At 58.4% G+C, this 21,346-nt stretch overlaps 4 protein-coding genes across 25 annotated transcripts in view; all 4 read right to left on the bottom strand.

Moving 5' to 3' along the window:
* The window catches only part of ASIC4 (acid sensing ion channel subunit family member 4), a 28,147-nt gene extending 25,213 nt beyond the window's left edge, over window positions 1–2,934 (bottom strand). The window contains exon 1 of the mRNA XM_027049755.2: window positions 2,813–2,934. The gene's annotated coding sequence lies outside the window, so the exon portion shown is untranslated. The remainder of the gene's footprint in view (window positions 1–2,812) is intronic.
* A 2,552-nt stretch (window positions 2,935–5,486) lies between these two features.
* GMPPA (GDP-mannose pyrophosphorylase A) lies at window positions 5,487–12,910 on the bottom strand. Of its 12 annotated transcripts, XM_053215832.1 has the most exons (14): window positions 12,814–12,830; window positions 12,151–12,219; window positions 11,896–11,956; window positions 11,688–11,785; window positions 10,662–10,765; window positions 10,220–10,406; window positions 9,811–9,870; window positions 8,379–8,509; window positions 7,121–7,255; window positions 6,917–7,014; window positions 6,703–6,749; window positions 6,416–6,508; window positions 6,126–6,294; window positions 5,487–5,785 (listed from the first exon to the last, which is right to left on the bottom strand). In XM_053215832.1, the coding sequence occupies exons 3-14, from the start codon at window positions 11,933–11,935 to the stop codon at window positions 5,685–5,687; spliced, it is 1,263 nt and encodes a 420-aa protein (XP_053071807.1). In that variant the 5' UTR covers window positions 11,936–11,956; window positions 12,151–12,219; window positions 12,814–12,830; the 3' UTR covers window positions 5,487–5,684. The 12 variants fall into 12 exon arrangements, with proteins under 12 accessions (XP_053071807.1, XP_053071805.1, XP_053071809.1 ...); XM_053215830.1 differs by lacking the exon at window positions 12,151–12,219 and having other exon boundaries at window positions 12,814–12,910; XM_053215834.1 differs by lacking the exon at window positions 12,151–12,219 and having other exon boundaries at window positions 11,896–11,950; window positions 12,814–12,893.
* A 580-nt stretch (window positions 12,911–13,490) lies between these two features.
* SPEGNB (SPEG neighbor) lies at window positions 13,491–15,608 on the bottom strand. Its single transcript, XM_053215840.1, has 4 exons — window positions 15,235–15,608; window positions 14,604–14,911; window positions 13,896–14,037; window positions 13,491–13,726 (listed from the first exon to the last, which is right to left on the bottom strand). The coding sequence occupies exons 1-4, from the start codon at window positions 15,360–15,362 to the stop codon at window positions 13,588–13,590; spliced, it is 717 nt and encodes a 238-aa protein (XP_053071815.1). The 5' UTR covers window positions 15,363–15,608; the 3' UTR covers window positions 13,491–13,587.
* Window positions 15,609–17,813: 2,205 nt separating this feature from the next.
* SPEG (striated muscle enriched protein kinase) overlaps window positions 17,814–21,346 on the bottom strand; it is a 57,104-nt gene continuing 53,571 nt past the window's right edge. For all 11 annotated transcript variants that reach the window (XM_027049878.2, XM_027049859.2, XM_027049864.2 and 8 more), the window contains 5 exons: window positions 21,016–21,255; window positions 20,711–20,934; window positions 19,561–19,636; window positions 19,209–19,358; window positions 17,814–18,883 (listed from right to left, as the gene is read on the bottom strand). In XM_027049878.2, coding sequence (XP_026905679.1) covers window positions 18,691–18,883; window positions 19,209–19,358; window positions 19,561–19,636; window positions 20,711–20,934; window positions 21,016–21,255 — 883 coding nt within the window. In that variant the 3' untranslated portion in view covers window positions 17,814–18,690. The remainder of the gene's footprint in view (window positions 18,884–19,208; window positions 19,359–19,560; window positions 19,637–20,710; window positions 20,935–21,015; window positions 21,256–21,346) is intronic.

Here is a 21,346-nt window from a genome sequence, read left to right as displayed (position 1 = left end):
GAAATCAGGGAGCTACTCCCCAAGCTCTCCCCAGCACTCGTTGCTACCCTGTACTCAATGCCTAAATTGCCCTGCCATCCACTGAGATCATGGGGTCATACTCTTTTAACATACTGGCCTCCGTCATCATCAGCCCAAATCACACTCCTCTGGAGGGCACAAAGTTGGGGGGTGGGTGGAGAGGAGAGTTCAGGCCACGGGGAAGTAGAACTGCATTCACTCCCCGCCAGTGCCCCACAGCCAGCTGTCTCCAATTGTCCCCGGGTCCCCATCACCCCGTCTCCCAGACCCCTAGGAATCTGGTTACGCTTGGCGAGAGTCCCCCTTCCATATCCCTGCAGCCCATCCTGTGCCTCCCCTCCAGTCTCTTCTGTCTCTCCTGCCCCCCTACACCCCTTCCCCTCTGGCCCCCCCCCCCCCGTCCTTCCCCCCCCCCCCACGTCCCTCTCCCCGCTTCCCTGCTTGCCTCCCTCTCTGCCCGGCTGCAGTTGGGTGATAATCTCCCTCATTTAGCCTCCCGGCTGCTTCCCCGGCTCATTGCCCAGCTGGTCCCTGGGGCCTGGCCCAGCTTCTTCCCCACCCCCACCCCCAGCCCTGCGCCCAAGCGCCCCCATCCCCTCCTGACTTCCCCCACCCACTCCCCAGGGACCACCTGCCCCCTGCAGTGAGCATCAGGGCCAAAGTGTGGTTGGCCAGGACCTGAGCTGGGTGTGAGCAGAGGGAGAGGGTCTGTCGGGGACCTGGTTCCCGAGTAGGTGTGGGGCACAGGGGTAAGGGGGCTTCAGAGCCAGATTTCCTCTGCTCTCCAGTTGTCCCCATTTCCCAGATTTGTTCCTAGTCCAATCTCCACCCATCTCCATCCCCCAGAGGGTGAACTAGGTTTCCTGATGGCAGTGGGTAGACTGAGAGGCAGAGATTAGAGTGGCATCTGTACAGCCAGATAAGGCAGGGCATGGGAATGGGGGACAGAGGGTGAGGGAGATGCCAGGGAGGGCAGAGGGTTCTTACAGAGCACCTGAGAAGGTGCAGGTTTTATTTGGGCAAAATGCCTCAAAGGCAGATCCAGACACCTCTCATGATCCAGCTTGGGGGCTCCTAAGGGATCCTCCAAGGTCCTTCCTATACCCAGGCTTTTGGGGCTTCACCTCTTTTCCCAGCAGAGGGACGCCCCCCCCCACCATGTTGAGTTGCATCTGCCCCTTCTCACCTTTGTGTCAGCCTCAGACTCCCTTCCTGGGTGGCCCACACATAAATGACATGACCCCCAAACTCTCTCCTAGAGAGAGTCCCCAGCCTCCCCCTCCTCCCAGTGGACGCCTTACCATCCTTCCGAGCCCAGACACCTGTCCCAGGCCTGGCTCTGGTGCGGACCAAGGGATGAGCTAGTGTGGGACAGACGTGGGCGGGAAGGGACAAGGATGGGGGGGTGGAGGCCGGGACTGGGCCAGGCCTGGCTGGTGAGCGAGCAGCGGTGACAAACGGGCTGTGCGGGGGCCGAGGGGCGGGGGGCGGACGGCGGCTGATTTATCTGGGTTATTTATGCCGCGGACGAGGCAGGAGAAGCGGTTAATGAGAGTTCCAGTGAAGGGGGGTGGGGAGGCCCGGACGTGATCTGAGGCGACTGAAGAGGGTTAGCGTCCCACCGCCAGGCCCTGCCCCCACTGCCCGCCAGCATTCTGCACCCCCTTCCCTGTCCTAGGGCCAACCCAGCCGGATCCCTCTCCTGTGGCTGACGCCAACACCCCCCCCCCCCAATCCCCTTTTGAGGATGGCCAAGCCAAGGCAATGGATCACCGGGGCCGAAGGACACCAGGTCCAAGATCGAGGGGCAGGCAACCGGAGGAACTGAAGAGAGGACCAGGAAAGGGAGAGTAGGGAAGAAGAAAGATGAAAAATCTTGGCTAGTCAGAAACTGACCAAGTCTGCGGGGCCTGGGGGGGCGGGGCGGGGTAGGAAGAGACCAGTGTGGGAGTGGGTGGGCATCAGGCAACCTCTGAACTGAGGCTGGAGAGAGGGCAAGGGGCACTGGAGGGCAAATTTGGGGTCAGCCAGGAGCCATCATGGAGGCCTGAGAGACAGACCGGCTGGGAGTGGGGGTGCTGGTCAGAGAGAAGAGGGAGCCAGGGAAGGAGGGGGAGAAGATCCAGAGAAGGAGGGGGAGAGGGCTTTGCAGCAGCGAAAGCTGCTGGGAGCAGATAAGGCGGCACAGCAGCAGGAGGGATTAAAGCTCTGAGGGGCAGGGGCGGGGGCGCGACGCAGGATGGGGTGTGAGGGGGGCCGTGGGGTGAGGGGTACGAAGGAAAGGGCTGAGGGCAGGACATCAGGGCCAAGGAGATGAGCAGGAGAAACAAGGGCTGTGAAGGGGGCAAGATTAAATCAGGGGCCGGGAGATGACTACTGCCTGGCAGAGAGGAAAGAAGGAGTTCCTGATCATCTCTTCTGGGCATGGGGACTCTGCCACTATTGGCGAGGCCCCATACCCCGCGAGTACCAAGGGTGGCAGAGCTAAGCAGGGGTGAGCAGGGTAGATTGGGTGGGAATGGCAGGTGCCGGCCCTGGGAGCCTCTGAGCTCCTGGCTGGAGAACCCAGGGCAACGCAGCGCCTCCTTGAGGTGACCAATGGAACTCTGCCACGGGGAGCAACAGTCAAGGGTGCTCAGCCCACCCGCCCCGGGATGGAGCGCCAGCCCCATCACGCCCAGGGTGGCAAGAACTAATGTCTCAAGGGGCACTTCTTTGTAGGGAGGAGTATGGGCCCGGAGGGTGGGCCGTGGCTTGCCCAGGCTCCTGCTCAGACCGGGCGGCCCCTTACCACCTCCTGCCCTCCGGTTCTCCGTGCCTCCCAGAAAGGTGTGCTCAGGCAGGGTGAGGCCCCTGCTCCCTCCAGAGGAGCCGAGGTGGCCGAGGCGGCGGAAGGGGGAGCCTGGAGGGAAGGAAGGGGAGGAGGAAGAAGGGGCGGGGGGAGGGGAGTGGGGGTGGCAGGCGGGGCAGAGTAATTGCGTGTTTGTCAGTTCTCCTGTCTGCACAGGAGGGAGCGTGTGTGGTGGTGGGTGTAGCTTCGCCTCGAGGAGTGTGTGTCTGTTGGCAGAAGTGTCAGTGTGTCTGTCTCAGGGGTCTGGGCTCTCCTTGGCCCCCGCCCTCCCCTTTGTGTTTTGGGGAGCGCAGCTCTGGGCACACCCAGCTGTGCTCCGTGCTGATGCGGCAGATGTGGCGGGGCCCCAGCTGTGCCTGCTTCCCGGAGAGGGGGAGGGGGCTGCAATCTGCTCCCCCGATAATGGCTGCTCAGCGCCAGGGGGAGGGGATGGAGATGGGGGTGGGACTGGGGCCCTGGTCAGCCCCGCCAAAGGGACTGGAGGGAGATGAGGGCCCTGCCCCCACCCCACCCCGGCCAACCTCCCCCCAGTCTGTGTTCTTGGCTCGGCCTCTCCCCCTCGCTGGCTCCTGAAGCCCATCCAAATTTCCGTCCAAGCTCGGTCCCGGTCGGGCCCCAGCTCTCCTCCCATCGCCCCATCCAGCTCGGTGCCAGGGACCTGCCCCCCTCCCCAGCCCCCAGCTTGCTCCCCCTCGTGGATTTTACAGAATCATCTTTTTATGGAAACCTAAAAAAGCACTAATGGCAGGAGCGCACCCCTCCCCCGCATCCCTTCCCCCGCTCACCCCCACTTCCCACCCCAGCTCCCTTCCTTCTCCCTTCTCAAACCCTTTGGGGGCCAGCACCCTCTTACTCCTACAGGGCCAATGAAGACCTAGAGGTGGTGGAGAAGGGGGCTCCCACATCCTGGGCCCTGAGCTGTGCCCTCAGAGGCAGACTGGGTGCTGAGTCCCTCCTGGGGCGGATAAGGGCTGGAGGGGAGTGGAGGGCATCACAGCTCCTTCCTAGACCCCCACCTCTGCCTGAGCACACACGCAGCAGTGACTAGGGCAGCCTGGTGGGAGGGGGCATGTTACAAGGATCTCCGCTACACTGGCCACCCCCCCGCTTCAAACACTGACCCTTTCCCCTTCCAGTGCCTCTCCCCACCCCCACTGGGCCTAGGAGGGGGGTCCCGGGGGCCAGGGCCTGACACAGACTTATTGGATTTCACGGTGTTTTGCTGAGAAAATAATTAAATTATCATATTTATGATGGAGCTGCCATGGCCTCTGCCAACCACTTGGAACAGAAGGGTCAGGACTGGGGGGAGGGCAGGGAAGGGACCCAGTCTCTGGCCCCATAGCCCATCTCTCTCCCAGCTCCCTCCTCAGGGAGTTGACCCCAGGCCCAGAGTAAGCATCTGCTGTTCCCTCCAACCCCATGCTGATAATGGAAGGTCTGGGCTGGAGGCAGGGACAGGAATGGGAAAGAGGCTGAGTCAAGGCAGGTTGTAGGTCAGGACTGCTAAAACCCGGCTCCTTTCACACACACTCCCATACAGCCTGCAGGGCCTGAGGGGGCTGGGAGGTCACATCTAGCCCAATTCCCACATTACCCTCAGCCCGGCTCCAGAGAAAGCACATCTTCCTAACTGCTCAGCTCTGATGCTCTGAAATCCTGGGCTCTGTCCCAGACCCTGATGCTGATAACAAGGCCCCGGCACCCTGCCGCCTGCCACCCCTGCCTGCTGCCAGGACCCCCTCCTCCCTCCCACCCACGCCCTGCCCCCCCATTCTCTTTGGGTAATTAGATTCCTCTCAATTAGCAGATTACGATCATTACCAGCTCATCTGGCAACTAAGCTCCGCACCCACAGCTGAGGAAGGGGGGGGGCACCAAGAGGGGCACACGGGGGTCACGGGCAAACATGATAGATGGTTGGGTTTCTCTGGGGCTTCAGGAATGTGGAGAGGACTAAGACCTCCCAAAGGGCAAAGTTGGTGGCGGGAGGTGGCCAGGGCCCCTCCTCTCCCAGCACCAGGGGCCCCACTGTGCTGCAGGTACCAGCTTAGTCAGGTCTGTCCCGCCTGCCAGGGGAGAAGACAGACACCAACCAGGCCTCGGGAGGGGAGAAACCCCCACCCAGCCAAAAGCCAGGCGAGGAACAGATGGAGCTGGCAAAGCGGAAAACAGGCTGGGGCTGGGCTGGGCAGAAACTGAGGAAAGCAACCACCGGCTGATCTAATCTCAGGCCTGTGGCTCTCAGTCTGTGAGCCCACGGCCAGCACACCACGGCCCCACCGAAATCCTTCACCCTTCCCTTCAGAATCCTTACACTCAGAGCCCGAGCCAGGGCCAACGAAGAGGAACAGGAAGGCTGGCAAGCTGGCCATGCTGGGGTGGGGGTGAAGGCAGGGGCCAGGCAGGCTGGGAGCCTTGGGGGCCTTCCTCCCTAGCAGCGAGAGAGGCTAAAGGCACTGGGAGGGGGAGATTTACCAGGGCTCCAGATTCATTATTCATGAGCCGGCAGCGATGACTCCAATTTAAATGCTAATGTGGGGGGGCCTGACTCAGCTGCCCCCCTTCCACCCCCACCCCCAGCCCAGGCACAAACGGGAGTCCGTGCTGGCTCCAAGGTTCACGGGGGTTTATTAGGGAGCGGAGAGGGAGGCCTGGAGTCTCCCCAGCCACCCGGCCACCCACGTTGCTCCCCGACATGTGAAGATCCTGCCTGGCTTCCTCCGGTCTTTTTGGACAGAGGCTGGCCATGCAGGCAGCAGCCTCGAGGGGGGTGGGCAGGAGTTGGAGGGGTGCCTTCTGGCAGTCCCCCTCAGAGGATGATCTGGTTGGTAAAGCTGCGGCTCAGCTCCTTGTGTGGCAAAACAATCGAGTTCAGGATGAGCACCTCAGCAGGGATCCGGACGCGGCAGCCTGCAGGGGGGACGAGGGCACCAGGAGGAAGCCATGGGGAGGGGAGACCAGAGGCCAGGAGCTGGGGCCACTGCCATCCGGGAGGGATCCCTCCCTGCCCATCTGTGCCCTGGCCTCTTGCCCCCAGTGACTCAAATCAGGGCCTGGCACACAGCAAGCACTTGGTAAATGTTTGCTAAGGGAGTAAACACGCACGTGTATGTGTGCACGCAAACACACACACACACACACACACACACACACACACACACACACAAACACGTGCACGCATGCTCCCCACAGGGCAAAGCCATCACCTGTGGAGGTTTTCCACAGCCGTCTGTCCCCTAGGAAGCCATACCTAGGATGGTGATGGCAGGCAGCAGCTTCCCATCCTTGAAGAGGCTCTCACTGTCCATGTGTGCTCGCGGGTCGTTGGGATTGGGGTCATTGGGGGTACCCTCCACACGGGCCCAGCGCCCCACGGTGCTCCCCCAGCCCACAATGGTGTGCAGAACACACGTGTGCTCCTGCCAAACACGACAGTGTGAAGTGAGGGAGTAGAAGGTGCCAGATGCAGAGCCCACGGGGTTCACCCCTCCCCTCCAGCCTCGGGGTCCCATGCCCTGCCGCATGTGCCTGGGCACCCACCTGCAGCGTGGCTCCATGGAGGACAATGCTCTCTCGGAGCCGCACACCCTCGCCCACGGTCACCCCCTCCCCAATGGAGACATTGGGGCCCAGCTGTGGAGAAGAACACATACTATGACCCCTGGAGGGCCTTGGAGAAACCCAAATCCAAACCCTTCATAGAACAGATAAAGGGAAGGGACCTGCTTGTGGCCACACAATGGGCTGACAATGCAGAGCCCAGCACTCTGAGCTCAGGAGTTATCTGCACCGCCCCACCCATCCGGACAGCCTGGCCCACCGCTTACCACAGCCGACGGGGCCACCTTGGCCGTTGGGTGGATGTAAACATTTCCTAGAAGCAGAAGAGAAGACCTGGGGGCAAATACCCTAAACCATATCTGGTTCAGGGAGGGCAGGGATTGAGTCTTCACCTCTGAATCTGAGGTTGGGAGTCATGGCTCTGAGGGTACAGGAGGCTGGGGTGGGGGGCAAAGATTAGGAAGGGGGCAGGGCGGGTACCTCGGATTCGTGGACCCCCTGGGGTGTGCTTGGCCAGGCGTTCTGGGTGAGTGAGCTGGTACTGGCCCAGGTAGAGGCGGGAGGCATAGAGGGCTGAGCTGGAGGGGCCACAAAGTAGAACAGGGGTTCAGGGGCCAGCAGGTGCCTACCACCCGAAAGTCTCAACTCCCAGGTGCCCCACTCACCTCCCAGAGGCATACGTACCCTGCAGACTTGATCTGGCTCCAGATACCATCAGTGAGGTGTACATAGATCTGGCCCTGTCCAGCCAGGGCTGAGAACACATCCTGTTCCAAGCGGATGGTGCCTGCCCCTGGCCATAGGCCTGAAGAGTCCTCCCTGGCAGAGAGGAGAAGATGTGGGCATCAGTGCCCCGGGTGAGCTGGCCTGGGAGACCCACACAGTCTCTCAGAGGATAGGAATCTGAGGGAATCCCACCCCCTCTCCAGGTCTGGTCAGATCCTCTCCAAGGGGAGGCTTATGTCCCCGGAGACTCTCCCACTGCCCTTACCCACATCACCCTCCACCCCTAGCTAGGGTGGTATCCCGGGGGATCCCCAGGCATGGACCACACCCCATCTCTGCCCCCTGTCCAAGAAGTTGACCCAGACATAGCTTCCCCCCATTTTCCTATTCTCCTCCCCGTCCACTCCTCCCAATCCCATCTCCGGCTACCCTCCCTCTCACAGGATGGAAGGAAACACAGACACTCACCCCAGAGGAAGACAGCTGGTGAGGGCAGAGACAGTCACAGAAAGAGAGGGGGAGAGAGAGATGGTAGAGATGCCAGCTCAGCAGAAACAGACAGAGGCCAGGAGAGATGGAGAGAGAAGCAGAGATGGATGAGAGTGAGAGAGTGAGGCATGAGATGGGGAGCCAGCGGGGAGGAGGGGGTGAAGGGCAGGACCCACGGGGGTGGGGGAAACACGTCCGGGGCCTCCAAGGATGACCTGGGGAGGGGACTGTGCTCAGCAGGACTCTGGGCACTATGCTCTGAGGGGAGCATCAGCCTGAGAGAGACAGAGAGAGAGAGAGAGAGACAGTGTGTGTGTGTGTGTGTGTGTGTGTGTGTGTGTCTCTCTCTCTCTCTCTCTCTCTCTCTCTCTCTCTCTCTGCATGTCTCTACACCCAAGCGTGTGTGCGCCCAAGTGTGTGTGTTGCCTTCTGTTCTGAAAGACATCTCTGGGACACTTAGGGCTTGAGAGAAATGGACCAGAAGGGGAGTGGGCAGGCAGTGACAGAGGAGGAACCGGGATGGATAAGGAAGAGGGACAGAATGAGGTTAGAAGGGGAGGGACTGGGAAGGCTCAGCTGGGGATGACAAGAGGAAAGGAAAAGGAAGGAGGAAGGTGAGCGGGTAGAGATGGAGCCTGCAGAGACTGGGGTGGGGGGGGTAGGGGGGGTTACGGGTGGTCTGGGACGGAGTGGTACTTGGGTTACAGGGCCATGGGGCCCGCCTCACAGTTGCCCATCCTGCTGGTTACGCTGGAAGACGTCCCGAAGGGGCTTCAGGGCTTCGGGGGAAAAGAGGTAGATGCCACAGTTGATGATGTCACTAACAAAAGTGCTGGGTTTCTCCACGTAGTGCAGGACCTGGGGACACAGCAGGCTGAGTCTGGTAGAGGAGGGGCCGCTGCCACCATCCCCTAAGACCTTCTGATCTCCAGGTACTCCCCGCCGCCAGGGTGGCCTTCCTAACTGCAGTCACTGCCCTTCACCTTCAAGAGAAGTCCCAACTCCGTGCCTTTTCCCTCCCAATCCTCCCCACCTCCCAGCAGCCCTGGAGCACAATTCAATGCCGTTGCGCCTGCCTGTGCCTGGAATGCCCTTTCTCCGCTCTTCATCTGGAAAACCCAGCTTTCAAAACCCGGTCCACTCTGCCACTGCCTCTGTGAGTCCGCTCTTGTTCTGCCTCACAGGTGGCTTCTCAGGTCTGGGCACCCGTGGCCTCTGGCCACACCACACTGTGGCACCTGTGTCATTTGCAACGTTTGATTTTTGCCTGTCTTTCCCACTGACAGGGGGTTCCTGAGAGGCAGGGATTGTATTTCTTTGGCTCTGTCTCTCTAACATCTAGCTAGTGCCTCGCATAAAACTTAAAAACACCCAAAATCACACATATTTATGTGTATGTGTGTATGTCTACCTGCGTGTGCCTGTTTAGATGTATTTTTAATACGAAAGCTTGAGCAAATAAAAGGTCGGTGTGAAAGTCAATTAGGCTCAAGGGCTGGGAGTTTCACAAACAAGGACAGAGAACCTCTGCTTTGCCCTGCAGGCCCCCTACCTGCAATGCCTTCCAGTCTCCTTCTTCCTCTATGTGAATTTAACTCAGCTCAGACCTTGCCTCTTCCAGGGAGCTCTCCCAGCCCCCACCCAGGCAAGGCTGGGGTGGGCCTCCTTTTGTGTTCCCATAGCACCCTGTGCATACATCTATTAGGGCGCTGAACCCATGGAAATTAACTGTTACCCCTTTGCTTTTTGCCAATCTCTCTAGAACGGATAGAAGATGAACAACCAAGGGTATGCCCCACCAGTCTGACAGCACTGGGGCCCCCCCAATAGCATTCCAGCATTCTCAGGGTGCCTGGGCGGCTCAGTCGGTTGAACATCCGACTTATTTCAGCTCAGGTCATGATCTCACGGTTTGTGGGATTGAGCCCCATATTGGGCTCTGCAGTGACAACATGGAACCTGCTTGGGATTCTTTCTCTCTCTCCCTCTCTCTCTGCCCCTCCTCCACACACGTGTGTGCATGCATGCACTCTCTCTGTCTCTCTCAAAATAACTAAAGTGCTTTTAAAAAAACAGCATTCTAGCATTCTCTAGAAGCAGAGGGGTGGGGGAATGATGACACAGAGTAAGAACCCAGCCAGCCCCCTCTCTGCTCTCACCTCGTGTGTCTGTGGATTCTCTACAATGCAGCCGTAGTTGAGGGATTGTGTCCTGTTAGCCTGAAAGACAGACACACCAAAACAATGACCCGCCTGCTCCAGGGCAGCAAGGTCTGTTTTCTTGCTTTCTTTCCCTCCTCTGCAGCACCTGACACATATTTCTGCCAGACAGGCCTTCAGCAGGGGGAGAACTGACAGCTGCCCTCCCCCTCCCTTCTTTCCAAGCAGCCACAGGGCTCAGGGTCTCCACCGCCACCTCAGCTACTGCTGGGATTTCTGGCACATTTCCCTCTTGATGTCGGTTCCCACTCCAGCTCCCTGGGCTGCCCCTGCCTCCCCGACACCCTGCATTCCAGGAACTTCTCTGGATCACCCCCTTTACACTCTCCAGCCTTCCCAGCCCCCTCACCGTGGTGCCAAGGAGCAAGAAAGGGTGAGGCTGGTGTCTGTAGGCATCCAACATAGCACTCAAGGGGAAGTCGGAACAGACGTCAGCGTTGAGCACGAAGAAGGCCTCAGGGCCCCCAGCCAGGATCTGGTCCCGGAAATGGTAGAGACCACCCCCTGTGCCCAGGGGCGCAAATTCCTGCAGGTACCTGTCCCCCGGGACCCCAGAGCCAGTGCAGTGAGATCAAAGGAGGCAGATATCCTGAGCCTGGCATCTGACCCCTCCTGCTCCCAGGAGTACATCTGCCTAAGGCCAATATACTCAGGGATTCAGAGAGGCCCAAACAAGAATCCTCCCAGTATAGAAGGGTAAAGTCTGGCAAACACCAACTCAACCCACTCACAAGAACCCTGAGGCCTAGGTCACCATCCCACACCCCCAAACTGCACGTGTGCACAAACACCTGACTGGAAGGTTAAACTCCTGCTGGGCAGCCTCTAGAAACCGGGTAAGGGGCTCGTCAGGTTGGTAGAAGCCAATGAGCAGAATCTCCTGCATCCCAGGGACCTGAGAACAAGGGAAGAGGTTGGGAGGAAAAAGAAAATATCTGATAGGAGGGAATGTTCGGGGAACCCCTGGAACAGTCCCAGGAGTCCAGAGACCACAGCTTTGGTCTCAGCTGTGGGGCCCCTGGGCACTTACTTTACCACTCTGGCCTGATTTCTCCTCCAGACAAAAAGGAAGTTAGAGGAAGTCTGTCCCTGGTCTTTCAATCTTTTATTATTTTACTGTCCCCCCCCCATCCCCCACATCTGAAGATCACCCTAGGAAAGATTCTGCCCACCAAGCTGCATGAAAAGATAATCCTTTCATTTCCCCCCATATTTATTATCTGCCAATCTGAGCTTGAGATCAGCACGAGATATGGGTACCATTTATCAAGTGCCTACTTTGTACTAGGCACTTTACCAACCTCATCTCTAAGCTCTGTCAGCCCACAAAGTAGGTTTAATCACCCCATTTGACAAATAAGGAAACTAAGGCTCACAAAGCAGGGAGAAATTTACTCAAGTCCTTATAGCAGGCAGAGACTGGATTCAGATAAACCTCTACCTGTCCCAATGATAAAAGCAAGACAGAAATTAGCTCCATGGTGAGCAATGGTTTGAGTTCTGTGCTTTGGTATCATTAAGGTTCCTCATGCTACAGCTTTAAATGGTCTCTAAGATTCCTGCCTGCTCGCACATTCCGTGCTTTAAAAATAGGAGTGAAATCTAACCAAGAAGAGGCCAGATGAGAGACCAGATTAGTAAGGACAGCAGGGCAGTTGCACTGCATAACTCCAAGGGACACCATTCACACTGTCATTTGTAAATGGGAGTCCTTGGAGTTATGCCTGGTGGGAACAAGACACGGTTGGAAAGGGGGACGTACAGCATGAAGAAGATAAGCAGGAAGTGAGGTGGGAGTGGGGAGCCTACGGGGTTACCTGGGCACAAGCCTCAATGTGGTGCTGGATCATAGGGACCCCTGCCACTGGAAACAGGGGTTTGGGCACCTCAAAAGACAAAGGCCTGAAGCGAGTCCCTGAGACAGGAGAGAGAAGCCCATTACAGCTTCCTGCCTCCCTCCCTCTGCCTCCGCTCCACCAACCGCTCCAGCCCAACCTCCCTGCTCCTTTCCCCGGGGCTCCTCACCCTTTTGAGGGCCTCCAATCAGGATCACGGCTTTCAGCATGATGGCAATTGCTACCTAAACCTCAAATCCCAAAAGAGAAATCAGGCTCAGATCTCACACCCCAATCCAAGAACCCCACTCACATCCCAAGCAAACCCCAAACCCCAAATAGAAACACTTAGCCCTCTCACAGGATGTAAATCCAAAATTCAATGTAGTCCCTCCCTGGACACAAATCCCACACATCTGAAATCCCATCCCAGATTCCAACTGACCATAAACCCCACAGTGGTTTCTCCTAAATCCTGAAAGTCACACCTTACAATTTGATCCAACAGACTTCCCTGTGGCCATAAGCAAATCTAGCTAACTCAGAAACTCAGTAATAGACCTCTTAGACCCCAAACCCAATGATTTCCAATTGTTACATTCTTATGCTGTAGATGTTAAGCCCTGAATCCCAAGAGTGAACCCTGAATACTGAATCTCAAATCCTGAGTATGCCCTAGATATTTAACCACAATCCTAAGAGTGAATCCCTAGAAATAAGGTAACACTGATCCGCATCTCATGAATCCCAAGTCCGAGCAAAAACCCTCTATATGCCGAACTTGAATCCTAAAACTAACCTCTAAGTGATGAACCCTGAATCAAAAGACAGATTCCCTTGGCATCTTAAAACACGGAATCTACTAGCCCCTGAGTCCCAATACTGGCGACGAGTGCTAAAACTCTGCATTCGGAGGATTGATTGCTGACCCTCTGAACCCTACAACTGACTCCGTCTAACAAACCCTAGCCTTGCTTAGACAGCGGTTGCGGGGATAACACAAGAGCAGACCTCCGAAGGGCCAGCCGGGACCTCCGAGCAGCCACCGGTCTAGGGGCGGCCCCCTCCCTCCTACCCCTTTCGCCACCCCTCCATCGGCTCCGTTTACCACTAGGTCCCTTTATTCCAGCTCTGAGGCCAGCTACCGCTTGCTCCTTCCGCGCACGTGTCTTCTCGCGACTCGCGAGCACTCCTTCGCGGAGTATGCCGGGAATAGTAGTTCTTAAGCTCTTGTTTGCCGTAGCCCTCCTCGCTACCCCTCCTTCCAACTACGAAAGAGGAGGGAGGTGGGACTAAAGGAGAAGAATGGGGCGCGGCCTAGGGATCGAGGGGAGAGGCTAAAGAGAAGGGTGGGGCCTAAGAGGCGAGGCTGGAAGCTAAGATTAGGACCCCGAACTGTCCAGGAACGGGCCCAGGAGTAGCAGTCAAGTAGAGAACAGGGACACGGAGAGGCGGGGGCTAGAGACGAAAGCGGGTGTGGCCAGTCTTGAGATGGGCGTGGCGAGAGCCTCCTACCGCGAGTGGGTGGGGCTTGAGGGACTCAGAAAAAGAGAAGGCGGAGTCGTAAGATCCTCCGACCGTCCGGCTGGCAAGGGAAGGAGCTTCGGTCGTTGAGAGAAACCTTGTCTCAGATCTACAGTCTGTAAAATAAAGCACCGGACCAGTCACTCTCCAAACATTCTGATCCTAACATTCTGTGACCGTGGTGTGTGGGTCTGGAGTAAGCGTGGGATTGGAGTGCAGGGGAAAAGAAACGGCGTCTCCAAAGAACAGAACAGGCGGAGGGTCAGAGAGAGCAGCTTTATTAAGCAAGATGGAGGAGGGTTGTCGGTCCCACCCACCCCGGGGCTTGGAGCCAGGACGAAAGGTCCGAGCGTTCCTTTCAGGCCACGTCCACTCGTGCGAAGCTCTGGTCCATGCCCAGGCTGTTCTCCACGTACACCTCGTACTTGCCGCTGTCCTCGGGCGTGGCCCGGCGGATGGTCAGCGTCGTGGTGGTACTGCCGATCTCGAAGAACACCCTGGCGGGGAGAGCGGGAGTGGGGAGGGCGGGCCGCGGTCAGGTTACAGGCGCCCGGGGCCCGGCTGGTTAGCCAGCTCTGGTGCTCGCCTCCCGTTCCCCGCCCCCCGGCCCACTCCCGCCAGTTTTCTGGGCCCCGTTCCGCCCCAGCGGCAGGTCCCCGCCCTCGCCTGTCATCCTCCTCGATGTCCTCCCCGTCCTTGGTCCAGCCCACGTCGGGTGCAGGCTCGCCCATGATCTCCGCAGTCAGCGTCACCGTGGCGCCTTTGCGCGCCTTAGTGTTATCCGGTCCCTTTTGAATCTTCGCAGGGACTAGAAGAGAAAGGGCATGCGACCTAGTGAGGGTCCTAGGGGTGAGGCGGGGCAGGGTCATCACCTCCCCAGATAATACCCAGCGCTAAATACGAGATGGATTTAAACTCGCAGTGTGACGCTGGGCAAGCCTGTAGCCTCTCTGTGGCTTCATCTCCTCAGCTGTTAAGCCGGGCTAGCAGCTGCCGTTCCAATTTCCCACGGGGGAGAGGGGGGGACGGAGGATCAAAAGAGGTACTACGAGTGCAAGCCCGGGAATGTTTACACACCTCGGTGCCCTGGAGACAGCTCCACGTAGTGGAAATTGCCCCGGGTTGGAGTCCGAAGACCTGGGCCCTACCTAACTCTGGTAATGCCTCTGGTTCAATGTGACCTTGGGGCCCTGGTGTGGAGTGATGGAAGCCCACTGCGGACTTCTCAGTCTGGGTGGGAAGGGCTCCTGAGGCAGGCGGTGCCCCCAGCCCCATCGGGACTCGGCTAGGCCCAGCGGATCGCGCGCGGCTGGACCCAGTTGCGGCACCTGGAGGTGGTGCCGCTCTGCGTGGTGGCACCCGGGGCGCGCGTACCTTCCACCAGGATGCGCGCCGAGTCGGAGCACTGGCCGAAGGGGTTGGTTACGTTGATGCTGTACTGGCCCAGGTCTGCCAGCTCGCCGTCGCGCACCACCAGGGCGACCACGTCAGGGTCCTCGAAAACGTAACGATACTTGGGCCCGTCACGCAGCTCCTTGCCGTCCTTGCTCCAGCGGATGAATGGGTCCGGGAAAGCCGAAATGCGGCAAGTCAGCTTGGCCGCGCTGCCCTCGATCAGCACCACGTCCTTCAGTGGCTCCAGCACTCGTGGTGGCCCCTTCTCGCGAAGCTCCTTCCGGGACCTATCAGAGAGCCCGCTCAGGGCCCAGAGGACCCACGACACGGCTCTGGACCGCCGGCACCAAATTCCTCGCCCCTCCCCCATTCGGTCCACTAGAACTTTAAATGTGGGGATGGGTTCGGAGGGAGCCTGCTCTTGAATGGTTACCCTGATGAAATGATTTATTCTTGTCGGCCACTGTGCCACACCTCACTAACGGCTTTCCCCTAAGTGCAGGGACCCCAGCGGTCCATAACACTGTGCTCAGCTTCCACCCCCCACGCAGTAGGGTGCTTTCTGCAGCTCCAGCTCCCCTCCTCCTGAGGGCTCCGGGCTCCCCCTCACCTGTGGCCCCGGTAAGAGGCCTGGATGCGAATGGCTGCTCTCTGGACCTGGGGGTCGTTGATATCCAGGGTACATCCCGGAGGCGGGGCCGCAGCCGCTGGTTTTTTGGCGGGAGCTGCTTTGGACATCTGGGGAGCGCAAAACAAACATGGGGTCTAGGCTCACACAGAGACTTTGACTTTCAGCCTTTTCCCTGTCAATTCAGAACATCTTGGGGGATGGGAGTGTCTGGGGCTGGTCTGAGGATGGGGACTCACCGCGGGCGGGTCGACTTCGGGACTTGGGTCGACTAGCTGGGTGGGAGGTGGGACAGAGCCCTCCTGGAAGGCACAGTAGGGGCACGAGCAGGTGCTCAGCCCACGGCCCCGGTTTTATACATCACTCCCCTCCTTGCCTTGTTTGGTGTGGTTGCCCCAAGCCCCCCGGGGACCCCAGCCCCGCCCACTGACCCAAGCAGGCTCCTTATTTAGCCTGAGGATGTGTTGGGATGCTGGCTCAGCCTCTGGGGCAGGCCCCGGGGAGGAAACCCGAGCAGCTCTGGGGTGCACTTCATGTCAGCACCTGGACAGCTGGGCAGCTGGATGCGGCCCCACCCCCTCCCAGGGCAGGGGGCAACCATCCCACTCCTGGGAGGACCAGACAAGGGCCCAGGCTGACAAGAGATTCAGCTCCCAGCTGGGGCAGCTTTACGCTCTGGTCAGTCCCCAGACCGTCAGACAACATGCGCTTCCCAGGACACTGTCCGTTAAGGGGCACAAGTGTTTGTGGGGGCATCCCTGAATGACGCTAGAGTAGCGGGGTACTTCGCTGTCCATCCAGCCAATTATGAGAGGGCAGTGTGGCTGTCAGGACCAATCTGGAAGCACTTACTCCCCTGGCCCTGGAAGCCTAGGGTTGTCATTTCCGCTCTGTGCCCCCTGGCGGTCAACTGAGATAAACCTAGAGGGGACGGTAAAGATTTTTGAGAACAGCACCCCCTTCTACCACCCCAGTCCCACTCTCTTCCCTCCATGTGACATGGTAGGGTCTGGCTGGGCTGCACTGTCCCAGGAGATTTGGCATTAATACCAATCCCCCAATTCTAGGTCTGCCCAAGCCCCTTTGGGGTCGCAAACTAGTGCATAGGGGCACCAGACAGCTTGGATGAAGGGGTTCAGTTAACCCTGCTGGGACTTGCCTGGAGTCCAGCCTACCCAGTCCAGGGCACCAGGAAGAGCATTGCTTCCACGCTTTGTAACTGCCCGCCCAGGTGTAGAGCACTGTCACCTTTTGATCAGAGCAATTTTGACACAGCTCTGCTGACATAAATTACCTTTGCTCCTCCGGGTTTGGAACAAGCAGTTCACATGCCATTTTCAATGGAGATGGGAAGGGAGCTCAAGATCAGAGTGGGGACGGGAGAGGAATTTTACCATTTATCAAGATATGAGTTCAGGCACCTCATTTTTATATGAAAACACTTGCAGTGAGTAGGGGATTAAAGATTCTCACAGGCAAACTGTATATCTTCATCGCTAAAATGACAGGTGGGCAAGACGTCTCTGTAGTTCCTTCCAGCTGGCTTGAACATCCTGTTATTTTATGATGATGGGGCTTGCCTCTTCCCTGGGGTTCCTGAGAAGCCAGGGAGGCTGGGCTGGGTGAGGCTGGGTGAAGGTTGTTTGGGGGCACAGCCAAGGGGCCCTCAACCACGATCGGCAACACACCAGTGCTACCTCTCTCTGCTCATGGTGGGAGGAGACTTTAATTCCTCTCACTTTGCCAAGAACAGAGTTTGCAAGGTGTGGAGGAGGTAGGAAACAGCCCCCCCTGGACACAAGGAGAACTGGCTCCCTCCTCCCCTTCACCTCTGGGCAGAGCAGCTCAGTTCTAGGACCCCAGCGACCACTCTGTGGTGCTGCAGGGAGCAGCTAGAGTCAAGGAGCCTCGGCACCCATCAGACTCCCTAGCATGCCATGGGGACAAGAAGATCCAGCTTGGTGTGCCCCTTAGCTCTAGGAAGATGCTCGTCGGCGGCCCTATCTCAGCCGACACGCCGGCCACAGCCTTGTGCAGCTGGTGCCCCAGGTGCCTGATTGGTGCTTTAACACAAAAGCGTGGAGCGAGAACGTGTCCTGGTTTCCTCTGCGGCCCTTTCATGCCATCATCACCATCTTGCCAATTATCATGATGAAAGCCCTTCTGTTCCAGGGGTCGGGACCAGAGCTGGCCTGTCTCCTGGGCAGACATGCTGGCCGCGCCAGCCTTGGGGTGTGGACTGGTACATTCCAGAGCCCAGTATCCTCCAAGTTGCAATGAGGTAATATGTGACACAAGATGGGGGCCACCAGACTCTGGTTACATGGTAGTGGTGAGGAGTCAGTGGTCCTGCCAGGATTCCAGAAAGTTCAGAAGGAGGGGCAGAATAAGGGAAAGGTGAGGGGTCAGGAGGGTCAGGGTCAGGAGCCATGGTCCTAAGATGCTAGCTGTTACACCTCAGCTCTCACTGGCCAAGGGCAGGCCGATATGCCCCTGTCCCAGCACCCCCAGCACCCTGTTCCCCTCCCCCCCATCATCCCTCCCCATTGACCACACATAGGTCCTGCTGCTTGCCGTTTTTATTTTCCTTGTGACAGACAGACAGCTGCACAGACAGCTGGATGGCTGGGGGGATGGTCAGGACAACACGGGCAATAGGAACTGGATGGAAGGGAAATTTCATAAAAGTCAATAAATAAATAAATATGAATGGGAAGAAGGGTGAAGGCCACAGAGGGGCAGCGGGGACATCCTTGGGCCAGCAGAGTGCTCACAGCTGCATTCACTGGGACAGGAAAGCACTGGCTCCCGTAATCACTGCTTCCAGGCCCCAGTGCTCCAGGTTCTCCTTCTGGGATGCTGGCAGCTGGCCCACTTCACCCCACCCCACCTGAGTCCTCTCCTCTCCCTCCCCCACTTTGCTGCCCTCCCTCACGTGCTGGCTCTGGCTCCCTAGCGCTGTCTCCACGTCCTGTCCCCACTCCACCAACACTCACTTCCAGCCCATGGCCCTGACACGCTGGGCTCCTTCCTCTTCCTCCTCTCCAGCTATTCATATCCTGCTAAGTTGGTTTCCCCCCAGATACATTGTCTCTCCCCCCCAGAACCTTCCTAGAGTCTCCTCTCCCTATCCCGTGGCTTCTTTTCCTTGTCTCTTACCCATTCCCTTCTTGCCCCCCTTCCTGCTTCCCTGCTCCCGTGCCCCCACCCCCACCCAGCCTGGCCCATGGGTCTCCCCCTCTGGCTCTGGCCGGGGTGGCATCGGCAAAGCCCAGGGCCTCTGTCCCTGCAGGTCCATGAGGTAACAGCCCGGCTGGATGTTGCTGCTGCTGGTGTCCGAAGCCCTGGGCCCACCCGGCTCAGTAGGGGCCCTGGAATGTCCCGTGGCCTCAGTGGAGCCCCGAGTTGAAGCCCGAGGCCAGGCTGTGGTCCGAGCCGCTAGGGGCTGCCTGGGTAGGAGCGGAGCAGCACCTTGTGACGGGTGGCAGCCTCAGCCCGGCGGTGCCGCTGCTCGCCCAGAAACTCCTTGAGCCGGTTGGTGGTGAAGGTGAGCGTCTGGCGACGCAGCTTCATCAGGTAGGCATCCTGCAGCCAGGGGTGGGCCAGGCAGTCCTGCAGGGAGGGCCGGCTCCTGCCAGGCCGGCCAGGGACAGTGAGCCTGGAAGGCTCCGCCCTCCCACGGATCCAAGTCCCGGTCCTGGATTCACATCCCTCAGCGAGCCAACTCTGGGGCTCGGTTTCCCCATCTCTGGAGCAGGGGCGGTGACTCTGCCCACCTCACGGGGCTTAAAGGCATCAGTGGTGGAGAGAACAACCATTTAAAAGTAGTGGTGTATTAGTAGTGGTGGCCGGGGAGGAATTGGGGTGGGGGGGGCTTCGGCTCAGGCTTGGCCAGGGTGGTCTGAGGCCGCGGGCAGGTAATGCCAGGTGGGTTGGCAAGTGTGGGGCCTACTCACCAGGGGTGTACCGAGAGGACCTTCCGCAAGAAGAGTGTGGCGCTTTGGGAGGTGTTAGGGTACAGCTGGAAGGCATCAAAGCGGCCCCCCACAATCCGAGCCTCTGTTTCCTGGGGGTCTGGCTCATAGAACGGGGAGCGTCCACTGAGCCTGTTGTGGAGACGGTTCAGTTGATGCATGTGGACCGAAGGTCAGCTCACAGCCCCAGGGGGACGTTAGTGTGGGGGTTCAGAAGGGCACAGTGCTCAGAGATAAGTCTACTGAGCCTGAGCTGGGCGTGTGCATTGTGTGCAGGGGAGGCTGTGAGTGGGGAGAGGGATGTAGGCGGAAGGTGGGTCCTAGGGGCACTCACATGATGTAAGTGAGTACACCCGCTCCCCAGATGTCCGTGGCGGAACCGATGGGCTCTCCCTTCACCATCTCAGGAGCTGACGGGAGACAGAGGCCAAGTTGAACCAGCTTCCTGATGGCAGGGGAGCGGGAGAGACAAGGGAGGCCCCTGGGGGCTGGGGGAGCAGGACAGTGCCCAGGTCACAAGACCATGGGCACAACCAGAGCAACAGGCCCTGGATCCAGCAGGTCGAATGGGTGTTGGGTGGCCCCCAGCGGAGAAGTGGGCTGCCTGAGGAATCGGCCCAGGTACTGAATGGTGGGGTCCCCAGAACTGCAGAGGTACTGGGAACCAGGGCCACTAGCTCCCTCGGATCAGCCCTGAGGTAGGACGCCCATTCACAAAAAGCGTGGCCAACACCAAGGTTAAGAGCCTTTGAAATCAGCCTGGCTGGCTCTAATCCCAGGCCTGTCCTTCTAGCCGTGGGACGTTGGCAATGTACTAAACTTGTCTGGCTCTCCATTTCCTCATCTGTAAAGTGTGGCTTGTAGAATAACTCCCAGGAATAGAGATGATGAGCATAAAGTATTCAGTAGGTAGCTAAACGGTAGCTGGTTTACCTTATGTATATAGATTAATAATTGATCTCCTCTCTGTCCAATTTTATCAAATCCTGGCTCTACCATTTATAAACTGTCTGATATTGGACAAATACTTAACCTCACTGCACCTCTGTTTCGTCTGTAAAATGGGGGTAATGTTATGCCAATCTCTAGGGCTACTGAAAATATAATCCATGGCGGGTGTCTGGGTGGCTCAGTCAGTTAAGCGGCTGACTGTTGATTTCAGCTCAGGTCATGATCTCACGATTCGTGAGTTCAAACCCCGCATCAGGCTCTGTGCTGACAGTGTGGAGCTTGCTTGGGATTCTCTCTCTCCCCCTCTCTCTGCCCCTTCCCAACCCATGCTCTCATGCTCTCTCTCTCTCTCTCTCTCTCAGAAAAAATAAACTTGAAAAAAGAAAAGAGAGAAAATGCATGGAAAGAACCGAATTCGTTGCTCACATATAGTAAGCACTCAATAAATGGCTCATACGTGAGTGAAGCAGAGTGAGCCCCGGCTTCCACCCCTCTGGTAGCACCCCAACCCCCCGCTGGCATGGCACCCTCACCCATGAACTCCAGCGTGCCTGTGCGGTGGCCAAGGGGCCGCAGGGCCTGGGGGTTGTAGGGCTGGGCACTGCCGAAGTCCACAATCTTGAGGGCGTTGTCAGGGGCCAGCAGCAGGTTGTCAGGCTTGATGTCCAGGTGCAGCACGTGGCGGCCGTGGAGGTAGTCCAGGCCTTGTAGCAGCTGCACCACATAGGTGGCCACATCGTCCTCTGAATACCGGAACCTGGGGGGCCCGGGCGGAGCAGGTGACATCCCAGCTCAGCTGCCCCCACTTGCTCCCTGCTCCCCCAGGTCGCCGGGTTACCTGTCGCTGAGCCCACAGAGGAGCTCCCGGTTCCCGCAGCTCTCAGCGATGAGCACAAGGTAACGCGGGGTGATGTAGGCCTCGTGCAGGGACATGAGCCGTTCGTGGTGCAATGTCCGCAGCACTTCATACTCCTGCAGGACGCGCCGCTTGCCCTCAGCCGCGTAGGGCACGATCTTGGCCACGAATGTCCGCCCAGTGGCGTTCTCCCGGCATGCACGCACTACACCGAAGCGGCCCCTATGTGTGTATGGGGGGGACACCACATGATCAGAGAAGAGGAGGTCGGGGAAGCAGGGACCCCCAGCAGCAAGTATGCAATGGTTCTGAG

This window comes from Acinonyx jubatus, chromosome C1 (genome assembly GCF_027475565.1).
Source record: "Acinonyx jubatus isolate Ajub_Pintada_27869175 chromosome C1, VMU_Ajub_asm_v1.0, whole genome shotgun sequence".
Lineage (NCBI taxonomy): Eukaryota > Metazoa > Chordata > Mammalia > Carnivora > Felidae > Acinonyx > Acinonyx jubatus.
Note: the sequence above shows the minus strand (reverse complement) of the source record. Positions and strands in the feature narration are given on the sequence as shown.

Excerpts from the sequence above, each read along its gene's own strand:
- GMPPA (XM_053215829.1), bottom strand. Across the intron at positions 6,750-6,916 it reads AGGGGGTCCACGAATCCGAG|GAAATGTTTACATCCACCCA; the intron begins GTACCCGCCCTG and ends TTCTGCTTCTAG. Across the intron at positions 5,786-6,125 it reads GCCTGCCATCACCATCCTAG|GCTGCCGCGTCCGGATCCCT; the intron begins GTATGGCTTCCT and ends TCCCCCCTGCAG.
- SPEGNB (XM_053215840.1), bottom strand. The coding sequence starts at position 15,362 with ATGTCCAAAGCAGCTCCCGCCAAAAAACCAGCGGCTGCGGCCCCGCCT. Across the intron at positions 14,912-15,234 it reads GCCTCTTACCGGGGCCACAG|GTCCCGGAAGGAGCTTCGCG; the intron begins GTGAGGGGGAGC and ends GCTCTCTGATAG. Across the intron at positions 13,727-13,895 it reads GACATCGAGGAGGATGACAG|GGTGTTCTTCGAGATCGGCA; the intron begins GCGAGGGCGGGG and ends TCTCCCCGCCAG.